The 13,868-nt window shown below is 35.7% G+C and overlaps 1 protein-coding gene across 1 annotated transcript in view; it reads right to left on the bottom strand.

The window, feature by feature from the left end:
* Positions 1-1,618: 1,618 nt before the first annotated feature.
* LOC107549160 (utrophin-like) overlaps positions 1,619-13,868 on the bottom strand; it is a 250,359-nt gene continuing 238,109 nt past the window's right edge. Inside the window, exons 61-63 of the mRNA XM_016230150.1 lie at positions 3,325-3,549; positions 1,712-1,966; positions 1,619-1,631 (exon numbers count right to left, since the gene is read on the bottom strand). Coding sequence (XP_016085636.1) covers positions 1,619-1,631; positions 1,712-1,966; positions 3,325-3,549 — 493 coding nt within the window. The remainder of the gene's footprint in view (positions 1,632-1,711; positions 1,967-3,324; positions 3,550-13,868) is intronic.

A 13,868-nucleotide genomic window follows, 5' to 3' on the forward strand; every position in this document is an offset into this window, starting at 1 on the left:
ACATTAACAGTTAATTTTAATGTAGGCATAATTAAAATAATGCCTTGAGTAAGTAACTACTAATTCAGTGAGTGAATATTTTTTTATATTCAGATACGTCATGAGTTGTAGGCTGTTTTGTGAGTCTTAATGTAACAGCATTTCAGAACTGTTAAAGGAACCAAACTTAATGAAAACAATTTAGTTCCATTTTTTTTTTTTATAAAAACTTTCCTGAATGCACTCTTAAAAATAAAGATTCTTTATTGGCATCAGTGGCTCCATAAAGAACATTTAATATGCATGGAACCTTTCCATTGGACAAAAAGTTTTTTATAGCTGAACAAGGTTTTTAGATTATGAAATGTTCTTCACACCAAAATAAATAACGGTTCTTTTAAGAACCATTCACTCAAAGGTTCTTTAGGGAACCCACAATGGTTCTTCAATGGCAGTTTAGAATCTTTATTTTTAAGAGTGTAAGAACTGATTCAGTGCAGATGCTCCAAATTCATATAAATCATCAGAGAAATGTGACATATGGAGATGCCAATCTATCAGCTGTGATGGATCTTCTCATACAAGCTCATCACTAAGATGTTTACATCCAGCGATGGCTTGTAAAAACAAACACCAATTACAAATGTATTTCCCCGTAACCGAAACATGATTGATAATGTTTCTGTCTCAGCTGGTGCAAGCAAACTAATGGAGCAGAGAACAAAAATGGCCCATGCCTTCAGAGACTCTGTTGGGGATTGGATAAGAAAACAGGTGGGGATTGCTGGTCAAATGGTAAATAACGACTTTGTGGTGGTGTTAATGTGCATTCAACTCATAAATACGATCTATCTGACATGACTTGAACACACCATTAGCTCCAACCCTAATCAAACACACCTGAACAATCTAATCAAGGTCTTCAGGATTACTATGGTTACAGGCAGGTGAGTTTCTTCAGGGTTGGCGCTAAACTCTGCAGGACATTGGCACTCTTGAACCAACGCTGCCTATCCCTGCTTTAAAGGGATAGTTCACCCAAAAATGAAAATGACCTCATGATTTACTCATTCACACTCACAGTTTTGGCCGTTCATACGCACACCAATTGGGGGGAGTGAAAACGTGAACTTTTGAAAACATGTTTCAAAGTGCAAAAAGGGCATAATACAGCGTTTTTAATCATTTTCGCTGATTTGCGTGATATGAGTAGAGAATGAGTATATTAAAATATTCCTAAACAATATATCTGCCATTTTTCATCTGGCTAAGAATTTGGCCATAACTAAATATCTGAAGGCTGGAATACACTACATAAACTGAACAGATTTTAAAACACTAGGCATCATCCACTTCGTAAATGGTTACAGAGGAAAAACTTGGCATCATACACTAAACAACTTAGGTGCACCAGTCTTTCAAGCCATCCCAAACACAACAAACTCATAAAGAAACACGCCTTGTTGCATTTTTCTGCATAAATCTATCAACCCGAGTGCCTAAAATCTGCAGACCAGCTCTAATTTTGGCAGCTACACTCTAAAAAATGCTGGGTTAAATACAACCCAATTGCTAGGTTTGTCCCTATTTTACCCAGCACTGGGTTGTATTTAACCCAGCATTTTTTAGAGTGTAGTGTCTACTCCTCCTTACTGAAAAACGGGGCAAAGTCATGTAGTGCATTTCAGCTTTTAGTAGGCAGAATTGTGCTACCTAGCACCTATTAAAATGCCTTCTAGGTAGGCAGTTCACTAGCAAGTGTGATACCTGATGCAGCAGCTGGCGTAGTCGGTAGAGCTGTGATTCCAGCTGTTTGTTATGGTCCTCCAGTATCTGCATGCGGGCCTCCAGCCGTCCCTTGTGCTGTCGCAGGAGTTTAGCTTCAGCTAACAGGTCAGCTTCCTCAGGGGCCCCGCTAACAGCTGCGGCCCCCGCGCCGGGCTGACCATGCTGCTGGCGCAACTGTTCATACTCCCTCTGCAGGGTCCTGGCCACGGACAGACAGAGAGAATGTTTATATGCCATATACTTTTAACACCGGCATTTGGGCTTTTTGTTTATTGTGAGTTTGAGTTATGACTGTTGGATGCTGCGCCGGTTCTTTTATGTTCTGGCTTTTGAAAGGCAATGAAGAAAAGTGAACCCAAAGGGACCTGCAGCCAAATTCAGCCTATTGTTAGAAAGCTACAGAACAGCCCACTGCCAAACACACACTAAACAGATGCAAATCATAGCCAGACCAATTACGGTGAAGCTCTTGCACTGAATAATTGTAACCTTAACATTAATTAAATTAAAAGTAAAAGCATTATTTATTGAATGAATGGGAGAAACTGCAATGTACAATGTGGCAGCTCTAGTCCCGCCATCTAAACAAAACAGTTAATCGCCAATTGTTAAAGTCTGCTGTTAGAAGGTTTGGTTCCCATAAAATCAGTTAGTCTCCTGAGATTCATGCTTCATTCACAGCAAGATTAATATTTGGTGCAATAAACATTTTAATTTGAATGAACGGCTGTTTGAATGCATCTGTTTAGACTGACACAAACATTTGCATGAAATAAATAGAACAGATTTTTTAGAGAGGTATTGCACTGCAAAGAACACGGAATTTTCATTCAGCCTTTCTGCCATGTTTTACACTTTGCACATGTACATTTGCTATAGGTTTAGTGCTATTTTCGTGTAAAAAAAAAACAATATTTATGGGACAGTGCCTCTTAGATCGCATTGCTGATTTGAAATGTGTTACTTAGATGTGAGTTTGGCCAGCACCTTCTTGAGATTTCAGTGTTTCCTCATTCAAGTAGATAGTTGTTGTTCTCACTTAACTGAAATAGTTGCCTAGAAGCTTTGCAAATATGGATGCGGAGTGACCATAGTGACTTTCCTTGAACAGGACTTCAGATTGACCAGCTTAAAGATCACAGCTAGACTTCATAGACAATTCTCCACTTGCTCATTTGTTTTTCTTAAAACGGTGACTTGCAACTTCTAATTAAAAAATAAAAACAAGAGGATTTGTCAAATGAAGATGTTTTACATGAAGATCCACAGACTTTCCACAAAAACCAACGCAAGAAAAAACCCAAAAACAAGGTACAACAAATCATTTGGGTTGTTAGTCGTAAAGCTGTGATTGTCTTTTCTATTGTTATGTGAATCTGAGTGAAATTTTGTTTGGATCAGTGGATCATTGCTGTTTGCCAATTGCTGTGATCTGATGTGAATGACGGGTTGCTGGAGGGGAGGGATTATTGTGCACAGATAAAATGTTTATAATACACACTGCAATATTCCATTAAACAGTGACTTTGAAGTGGACATGAACGATTCATAGCCTACCGCTGCTCCTCCTCCAGTCGCGCTATGATTCGCTCCAGCTCTCCTCGCTCCTCCCTCTCCACAGCCTGCAGGATCTGGGCGGGGCTCTGGATCAGGTAGGAGGGGCTGTGAGTGTTATGGGCGGGGCTCCTGCTGACGTGGGTGGGGGTTTGGGGCTGGCTGAAGGATGAGCCCTCCCCTCCCAAAGTCTGACAGTACTGCAGAATTAAAGCATGTTCCTCGTCCCTACAGAACAAGAGAGAGAACAGGTTAGAAAAATTGGATTTCTACATTTTGCGGCGTAATTGCGCAAAACCTGCCACTACGTAAACCTGAGTTTCTATGACATTCTGGTCTCTAGATACATGATTTTTTTCTTCCCGCTTTATCCACCAGGTGTGCATTTCCCAAAAACATCGTAAGCATCGTAAGCAAAAACATTGAAACCAATGGAGCTACGATAAACTTAGGCTTACGATGCTTTTGGGAAACGCAGCCCAGGACAATACTAATACTAATGTTATAGCTACATGACAAGAGACGGCGTTGTCGTCAGATTACCTCAGGTCTCATTCAACGGTGAGAAAACATTACAGTATAAAGCGTATAATGTTACAATAATTACACTTTTCATTCTCGCTCGGTCTGCAATAGAATAATGGACCGCGCTGATCATGTCTGCGCGAACAGGGTGCATAAAGGTATGTAAATACATACATTGACAGGCAGGTAGGACCGAGGGATATGATTGGACAAACATTTAATGATCCTACGCCTTCCACAGACGATAAAAATACACATTTAAACCACTTAGTGATTGCGATCAGAATGTGAAGAGACTTTTAATGTTTTTAAACCAAATCACCTACACTGCTTAATGTGTTAAAAAATTATATGAGTTGTTTTTTTAATGAAATAATACTCTTAATATAAAACTAAAACCACCAGTAGGTGGCAGCAAGTCACTGTCTTAATGAGTGAATCATTCAGTCATTCTTTTAACTGATTTGTTCAAAAGGTTGATTCATTTAGAAACAAAGCAACTGACTCATGTCTTTATACGTGAGTCATTGAATCATTGACTCACTCGATTTGTTAGAAACTGCGGATTTATTTAGCAACGAAACATCGCAAAACGAAAAAAAATAAACGAATTGAGAAAAACAGACAATATTGAGTCACGATATTAACGTCTTGTTAAATGAGCTATTTATTTAAATCAACATTTTGGGGTGCGTTATACGAGTTCATTTTAATGTGTTAATTTTTCCATAAATAAACGCACCAAATGAATGTGTTAAATCAACAGCATAGCAATAGAACATCTCTCCTCAACAAAATGAGGTGTTATTCACATCTGCAGTGTGAACGCTACAGGTTATGCTCCGAAGTTTAATACTTTGAGTTAGGAATTTGAACAAACCCCAAATTCAGAGCATGAGCAATAGTCACAGCAGGGCTTGCGGATCTGCTGCCGTCACAGCATGTAAACCGTAACAGACAGACGCATAATTAAGATGTTCTTTTACGCCGCAGCGGGATCCAAACGCTGAGATTTGAAAAGCCGACAGGTGATAGTGAGTCTGACTGTGAAAATAGGAGAGAAGGTTTTAGACGTGTGCTGTCCAAACAGCTGTGCGCACAATGAGTCTCAGGTGTATGTTCACATGCTCTCCGGAATCTGAATGCAGCACTCCAGACACTCTGGGACAAAACAAACACAAGTGCACTTGTATTTCCGGAAGAAAACGGAGCGCTTGCAAGGCAGCAGAAGAGTGTTAAAGCTTCAGCTGAGAGGATACAGTGACACAGGGGTCTAAAACACACTGGACACAAGCCACACGTCAAAATGTTTGAATTATATAACATTACATGGAAATATTAAAATGTCATCTGCTATCAAATGTTACAAAGGATTTGCTCAGAATTAGATTCATGACTTGGTACTTATGCTTTTAACAAGGTGATTTTAGTGACTTTAGATATCAATCTATATCTATATGAAGCCTTCTCATGTGTCCCGGCAAAGTAACCACTGGTGTAGTTCATCACATCAGCTATGAAAACATATAAATACATTTATGTGTCTTCATAAAAAAAAAAAAATCATATTTAAAAACAAAACAAAAAAAACATTGCTTTGATATTTTTAAGTAAAAATTACATTCAGACATTTCTAAGTGTGGCTGTCTAAATATGCTACAGTGACACTATATAAATTAATATTGTTTAATAAATAACATGAAAACTATCATGAAATGACTTGGTTATTTTGCTTTAAAAAAAGATCCTAAAAATGATCCTTTTTAATCTTAATGATACCTAATTCTTTTTTTTTCTTCTTATTGATTCAACTAAGTGCATGTTAGGGTACAATTTGTTGAAAACATTAGTTAAGTACAGAATGTACCTTATGCTACGTTTATTTTAAAACAATAAAAATTAAAAGTAAAATAAAAAAGGCAAATAAATAAACTTACAATTGAAAAAAAAAATCTTAATTTTTTTATGCAAAATAAACATTTCTTAATTTAGTGTATTTAAGATATAAATATTGTTTAATAAATGGATGGATGGATAGATAGCTGATAGATAGATAGATAGATGGATCGATAGATGGATGATGATAGATAGATGATAGATAGATAGATAAATAGATAAATAGATAGATAGATGGATCGATAGATGGATGATGATAGATAGATGATAGATAGATAGATAGAGACAGATCAATAGATGATAGATAGATAGATCGATAGATAGATAGATAGATAAATAGATAGATAGATAGATGATAGATAGATGATAAATAGATGATAGATAGATAGATGATAGATAGATGATAAATAGATGATAGATAGATAGATAGATAGACAGATCGATAGATGATGATAGATAGACAGATAGATAGATATGTCGTTTTAACGAGAAAAGATGTCGTTATTACGAGAAAAGATGTCGTTATTATGAGAAAATATGTCGTTATTACGAGAAAAGATGTCGTTATTATGAGAAAATATGTCGTTATTACGAGAAAAGATGTCGTTATAACGAGAAAATATGTCGTTTTAACGAGAAAAGATGTCGTTATTACGAGAAAAGATGTCGTTATTATGAGAAAATATGTCGTTATTACGAGAAAAGATGTCGTTATTACGAGAAAAGATGTAGTTTTAACGAGAAAAGATGTTGTTTTAACGAGAAAATATGTCGTTTTAACGAGAAAAGATGTCGTTATTACGAGAAAAGATGTCGTTTTAATGAGAAAAGATGTCGTTTTAATGAGAAAACATCTCGTTATTACGAGAAAAGATGTCGTTAAAACGAGAAAACATCTCGTTATTACGAGAAAAGATGTCGTTAAAACGAGAAAACATCTCGTTATTACGAGAAAAGATGTCGTTAAAACGACATAATTGAGTGGAAAAAATAATATGTGTGCGGCAGCAATGCGTCACCGTATTAATGTGACCTATTTCTTTGGTATTTCCCCATGCGTGAATGTACGGATGACCTTGTTCAGAGTAAACATTAGACAGCATATGGCGGTAGTAAAGGAGAAAGAGTTTCAGTGTTTGATCTCTAGTGTAGCATCAGTGCAGATTTGAGACACGGACCTCCCTCTGAGGAGGAAGGCCAGGCAACGGCTTATTAGCTCTGTAATTATCATACGCTTGTTCTGTGAAGGACACCCGCTGAGCTCAGCATAAAACAAGCTCTGAAGACTTTAATGATGTGCGCATGATGTGCCAAACTCTTAAAGGGACATATCCTGCACTTCTGAAGCATTTCAAGTGCGTTAGTTTTCCACCTCCCACTGACTCTCAGAATTAAACCAGCTGCCTAAATGTCACCGTACCTTTAAGACTTCTCTATGTATATGCAAATCAGGGTGGCTGAGCTCCTGAATAGCTGATAGGTGGGCGGGCACATGTTTATGAGTTCACTAATGTGATTTCATAAATATGACGATTTAATTTATGGGGAGGAGCTCCGAGTTCTGAATTTTAGCATATATCTACATAACAGATATTTCAAATCATGTGATTATTTCAAAAGAGCAAGAACTTCCAAGATAGGAATTAGTAATAGTGATACTGTCCTCATTAAACACCATTAATTAATATTCTCATGAACTCATTCTTCACAGATGATGGAACTGACTGCTACTACATAACAGGCCGTTTGAAGACAGAATGTTAAGAATGTTAATATTTCACATTAATTTAAATATTTAATATCTCAACAGTCATTTAAATATTTATTATTTAAGTTTAGAGTATGATGAATTTAGACTTGAGGTCGGTGATGTTACATTAACATTACATTAAAAATAAAATTCATACATACCAATGTATTAATACCCATCTTCTAAGAAGAACATGATTTTAGTTTCTGAATTAAATAATTCAATTGGATTAAATTGGAGTGCATAATGTAAAAAACAGACGCTGATAATGTCCTGGTATCATAATGACGACGCAAGATGAAATTCTTAAAAACAGATTGAGTAGCTTAGCAAAATCTTTTATTATTATTTCTTAAATTATTGTTTTATTTTTTGTATTATTGAAAATAAGCAGTGACACTTGTTGTAATATATGAAAAATATTTGGCCTTTCTCCTAAAATATCAGATAATTTGGACGTTTGATGAAAAGACAGGGTTAGTTCAGGTTGTAAATGTAATATGGACCAAATTATTAATATTTAAGAATTAATCATTCGTAATATTTGTGTATAAAATATCTTCAGATTAGTGCTGTCAAATGATTAATCGCGATTAATCGCATCCAAAATAAAAGTTTTTGTTTACATAATACAGTATATATGTGTATACAGTGTATATTTATTATGTCTATATAAATACAAATGCATGCATGTATATTTAAGATAAATATGTTATGTTAATATATTAAATATATTTATAATATAATATATATAATATAAACTATAAGAATATAAATGTATATATACATGTAAATATTTTCAAAATATATACTGTATGTGTGTATTTATATATACATAATACATATACCCAGTACACATACTATATTATGCAAACAAAAACTTTTATTTTGGATACGATTAATCGTGTTTAATCGTTTGACAGCACTAAAGATATTTAAAAACCTTTTAAAGTAAGGATCGACTTTGTTAGGAAAATGTTATCACATGGTTACACCACATGACATTTTTAGAGTCATTAAATGACTTCAGAGTAAATGTAATATGGACCAAATTATTAATATTTAAGAATTAATCATTCGTAATATTTGTGTATAAAATATCTTCAGATTAGTGCTGTCAAATGATTAATCGCGATTAATCGCATCCAAAATAAAAGTTTTTGTTTACATAATACAGTATATATGTGTATACAGTGTATATTTATTATGTCTATATAAATACAAATGCATGCATGTATATTTAAGATAAATATGTTATGTTAATATATTAAATATATTTATAATATAATATATATAATATAAACTATAAGAATATAAATGTATATATACATGTAAATATTTTCAAAATATATACTGTATGTGTGTATTTATATATACATAATACATATACCCAGTACACATACTATATTATGCAAACAAAAACTTTTATTTTGGATACGATTAATCGCGATTAATCATTTGACAGCACTAAAGATATTTAAAAACCTTTTAAAGTAAGGATCGACTTTGTTAGGAAAATGTTATCACATGGTTACACCACATGACATTTTTAGAGTCATTAAATGTTGACTTCAGAAAAAAATTAAAACCACATGAAGCCAACATGAATGCAAATATTATTTTACATAAATACACTTTAATGCACTCTGTACACATATGTAATAAAATATTTGGTCACACTTTATTTTAAAGGGATAGTTCACCCAAAAATGAAAATTCTGTCATTAATTTCTCGTAGCTTCGTAAAATTACGGTTGAACCCGATGTCACATGGACTATTTTACAGATCTCCTTGCTACGTTTCTGGACCTTGATCGTGTAAGGACACTTGCTGTCTATGGAGGATCAGAAAGCTCTCAGATTCCATCAAAAAATATCTTAATTTGTGTTCCAAAGATGAACGAAGGTCTTACGGGTTTGGAACAACACGAGGGTGAGTAATTAATGACAGAATTTTAATTTTTGGGTGAACTATCCCTTTAAAATAAAGTGTGACCAAATATTTTATTACACATGAATGTGTACAGAGTGCATTAAAGTGTATTCATGTAAAATATTATTTGCATTAAAACCATTACAAACCATTAACTATGACTTTGCCTCAATAAACCCATATTTTGCTGCTTATTAATAGTTAGTAAGGTAGTTGTTAAGATTTGGTATTAGGATTGGGTACGTAGACTATGCTAAGAATGTGCTAATAAACAGCCAATATGTTAATAATAGGCATGCTAATAAGCAACTAGTTCAGCGTGAGAATTGGTCCCTATACTGAAGTGTTACCAAATATTAAAATTTATCTTATAATTCCATAAACATATTGGGTCATCATACTTGAAATCCCCAATCTGCATTACTCAAATGAACAGATTTTGGCAAATGAAGTGAAGTGAACTGCTCAGTGTGTAGACAGCAGTGAATTATAATGCAGCGCCAGAGAAAAGTTCAGTCTGAAATACAACAGATTCAACTGTCCAGACGGACCCAAGAGGAGAACGCTCTCCTCCGAAAGCTCAAAACAGGAACTCAGGTTTGAAGCAAGCGAAGAAACCTTGTATTTGTACTATTATGCTGGAACGAGGAGAGACAGATCTGGAAAGAGTTCAATCAGAGCGCTGAAGAACAAGACGCTGACAGAAAACCACATCACTGCCTACATTTCCCACAGGACCCGGGAGAGAGCGGCAAGAGAGGCACAAATTGGAGACAAAGCGATCGCACGCTCCTCTTCTCGCAGTGCAGATGAGATTTCACATCAGGCAGCTGCTGTATTTGGCCCCGGGGCTGAGACGAGAGGAGAGGAGAGGGGTAAAGGAGACGTCCCGCTTGTGTCTGTGATTCTGCATGGGCTGCATTGATCAGCAGCTCTCCTCCGAAAGCTCAAAACAGGAACTCAGGTTTGAAGCAAGCGAAGAAACCTTGTATTTGTACTATTATGCTGGAACGAGGAGAGACAGATCTGGAAAGAGTTCAATCAGAGCGCTGAAGAACAAGACGCTGACAGAAAACCACATCACTGCCTACATTTCCCACAGGACCCGGGAGAGAGCGGCAAGAGAGGCACAAATTGGAGACAAAGCGATCGCACGCTCCTCTTCTCTCAGTGCAGATGAGATTTCACATCAGGCAGCTGCTGTATTTGGCCCCGGGGCTGAGACGAGAGGAGAGGAGAGGGGTAAAGGAGACATCCCGCTTGTGTCTGTGATTCTGCATGGGCTGCATTGATCAGCAGGAGTGTAAACAGAGTTCATAAGCTCTAAACCCCAGAGCCGGCAGGAACGGGAAATGAGAAAGCTAACATGAGCGTGCATGCATACAAACAAAGCAAAGACCATACTGAATGAGGAAGAAAACTCAGAGCTGTGGCTGAGTGGTTAGTCCATGCAACCCAGACACATTGAGCTGTGGTGCTTGTGTGAGAAATGCAGGTTCAAATCGAACATTTGTACCAATTCTGGTTGTATTTGGCACACGTCAGTGGTGATCATGCAGGAAATGCAGGTTCGAATATGGCATTCGACGTGTCCCAGTCAAGTCCCATCTATCCTGAGGTTCTACTATACTTTTGGACAAAACAAATCAAACTTTCTTCCCCAAAAAGCCATGAGCAGTTAGCATACATGTGCTAAATGTGTTGAACCTTGGTGCTTATGTGGGAGATGAAGGTTCAAATCTGGCTAGCAACGTTCTCCAATCATGTCCCGTTGACCTGTAACTTTTTGTCTCCTTATTTTACAACTCAAACTGCAAACTGGGATGGTCTCCATTCACGTGAGACCGGTGTGCGACAAATTCTGAATAGATTTCTGGGAATCCTGCAAAACGTAAATATTTAAAAATAAAAAGTTACTTCGTACTATTTTTTTTTTATGTTTTAAGATACAGAATGTAATAAATGGTTTTCAGTCACAGAGTTAGATATATAAATGTTTTCCAGTTGTGGGAAGTCGTGGTTTAATGGTTAGAGAGTCGGACTCATAACCCAAAGGTTGTGGGTTCGAGTCTCGTACCGGCAGGGATTGTAGGTGGGGGGGAGTGAATGTACAGCGCTCTCTCCCACCTTCAATACCACGACTGAGGTGCCCTTGAGCAAGGCACCGAACCCCCAACTGCTCCCCGGGCGCCGCAGCAAAAAATGGCTGCCCACTGCTCCGGGTGTGTGTGTGTTCACTGCTGTGTGTGTGTGCACTTTGGATGGGATAAATGCAGAGCACTAATTCCGAGTATGGGTCACCATACTTGGCCACATGTCACCTCACTTGTATGCGGTTGTAATTATTGCATTTTAAAGTGGTCCATTTAAAGGTTTAGCGGCATAACATGGAAATTATTATTGCCAAGGACTTGTGCATCTCTAGCAGACAGTGCTGTTATTGTGTTGTACTATTTGAATTAATTGAAATAAAGCTGAAATAAAATAAAATAATCTAATATTTGATTTAACATTTACTTAAAAAAAAAAAAATAGAACTTTAAAAATGTTGACTTGGCAATGAATAAAATAAGTTAAAATAAAATAAACTAAAATGAAATATTTGATGTCTCAAAAAACTAGATACTTAAAAAACTAGAACTTTAAAAATGATGCTTTGGCATGCACGAGCAAATATATGATGCTGAAGAGTGCGCTAATGCATTAGGTACAGAGATAAACAAGGTGTTAGCGGGACAGCAGGAGGAATGGAATTAGTTCCATCTACTTAGAGCGAGCCGAAGAGAGACACAGAAAGAGAGACAGCAGAAGTAATTAGATTTATGAGGGATGTTAATGAGATTAGTTTAACCCCACTTTACAAATCCTCAGCAATCAGAAACACAGCACCACAGTCACAAATGCTTCACATTGTTTCTGTCCTGGTAAAACTGACCATCATCTGACAATCTTCATTAACGTCAGCGCTGCCATACTGATGCAACAGTGTGCAACCACACACACACACACCCCCACACTCCACGGTAAACGCTCTGCGACACGCCAAATCTCCAGGTAGTGTTTGAGGAAGAACAGGACCTTTGCTCAGAACATCCCTCATCGGCTTTGAACAATAATCGCTCTCATTAAATGACCGTGTGTGTGAGTGTGTGTGTGTGTGTGGGTTTACTTGGCTACACGCTGGGTTCAAAAACTAAATCTGACAAAATGTTTCTTAGGGAGTAAATCTCGAGAGTAAAATTAATGCATGCATATGATATATCGGTAGAGATTTTTTAAAATGTACTTGTATTATGTACTTGTATTATAGTAAATGTTTTAGCCGGGAAAAATAAATAAATAAATGATGTTACCAAAATTTAGATTTAATTCTAACACACAAGTTTAATCTTTAAATACTTTAAAAACACAAATAATTTAATGTAATTATACCTTTTTCATTCTGTACATTATAATGTTATGATGCCTAAAGGTATGAATTTGTAAGATTGAAAAAATATATATATTTTTTTAGTTATTTTTTTTGCTTACTAACTATACATTTTATTTTATTGATCATTTATTGGTTTAACAGCATAACGTGAAAATAATTATGACAGAAAACTTCAACGTCATCTCCAGCAGACAGAGCTGTTATTGTGTTGTACTAATAAAATAGTTTTCATTAACTGAAATAAAATTAAATATAAATATAGAATAAGTTTAAAGTTAAAATACTAAAATACTAAAATGACTAAAACTAACACTGAAATAAAAATAAAGATAAATATAAATATTGAAAGAAAATTTATAAAAATGACAAAAGCGCATAAATGAAATGACTAAAACCAAAACTAAAATGAAATACTGAAATATAAAATCTAATTCATAATATTAAAAAATAGTAATAATGTAGTATATAAATAATGCTGAATTAACACTGATTCCTAGTAAAATGATTCATAGAAATATAAGTTTTTAGCTTTTTTTAATCTGTAGTTATAATTATTTAATATATAAAAGCACTAAGTCTATAACATGACCAAATGTGTGTAATTGTTTGCTTTGTGAGACGCTGTGCTCTTTAGCTGTGCTTCATAGAAGCTGACTGTGTGTCTGTGTCTATCTGTGTGCGTGTCTGTCTGTGTGTGTGTATATTAAAAAATAGTAATAATGTAGTATATAAATAATGCTGAATTAACACTGATTCCTAGTAAAATGATTCATAGAAATATAAGTTTTTAGCTTTTTTTAATCTGTAGTTATAATTATTTAATATATAAAAGCACTAAGTCTATAACATGACCAAATGTGTGTAATTGTTTGCTTTGTGAGACTCTGTGCTCTTTAGCTGTGCTTCATAGAAGCTGACTGTGTGTCTGTGTCTATCTGTGTGCGTGTCTGTCTGTCTGTGTGTGTGTGTGTGTGCGTGTGTGTGTGTGTCTGTCTGTGTGTGTCTGTGTC

Source organism: Sinocyclocheilus grahami, unplaced genomic scaffold (genome assembly GCF_001515645.1).
Source record: "Sinocyclocheilus grahami isolate Dianchi unplaced genomic scaffold, SAMN03320097.WGS_v1.1 scaffold364.1, whole genome shotgun sequence".
In the NCBI taxonomy this organism is placed as follows: Eukaryota; Metazoa; Chordata; class Actinopteri; order Cypriniformes; family Cyprinidae; genus Sinocyclocheilus; species Sinocyclocheilus grahami.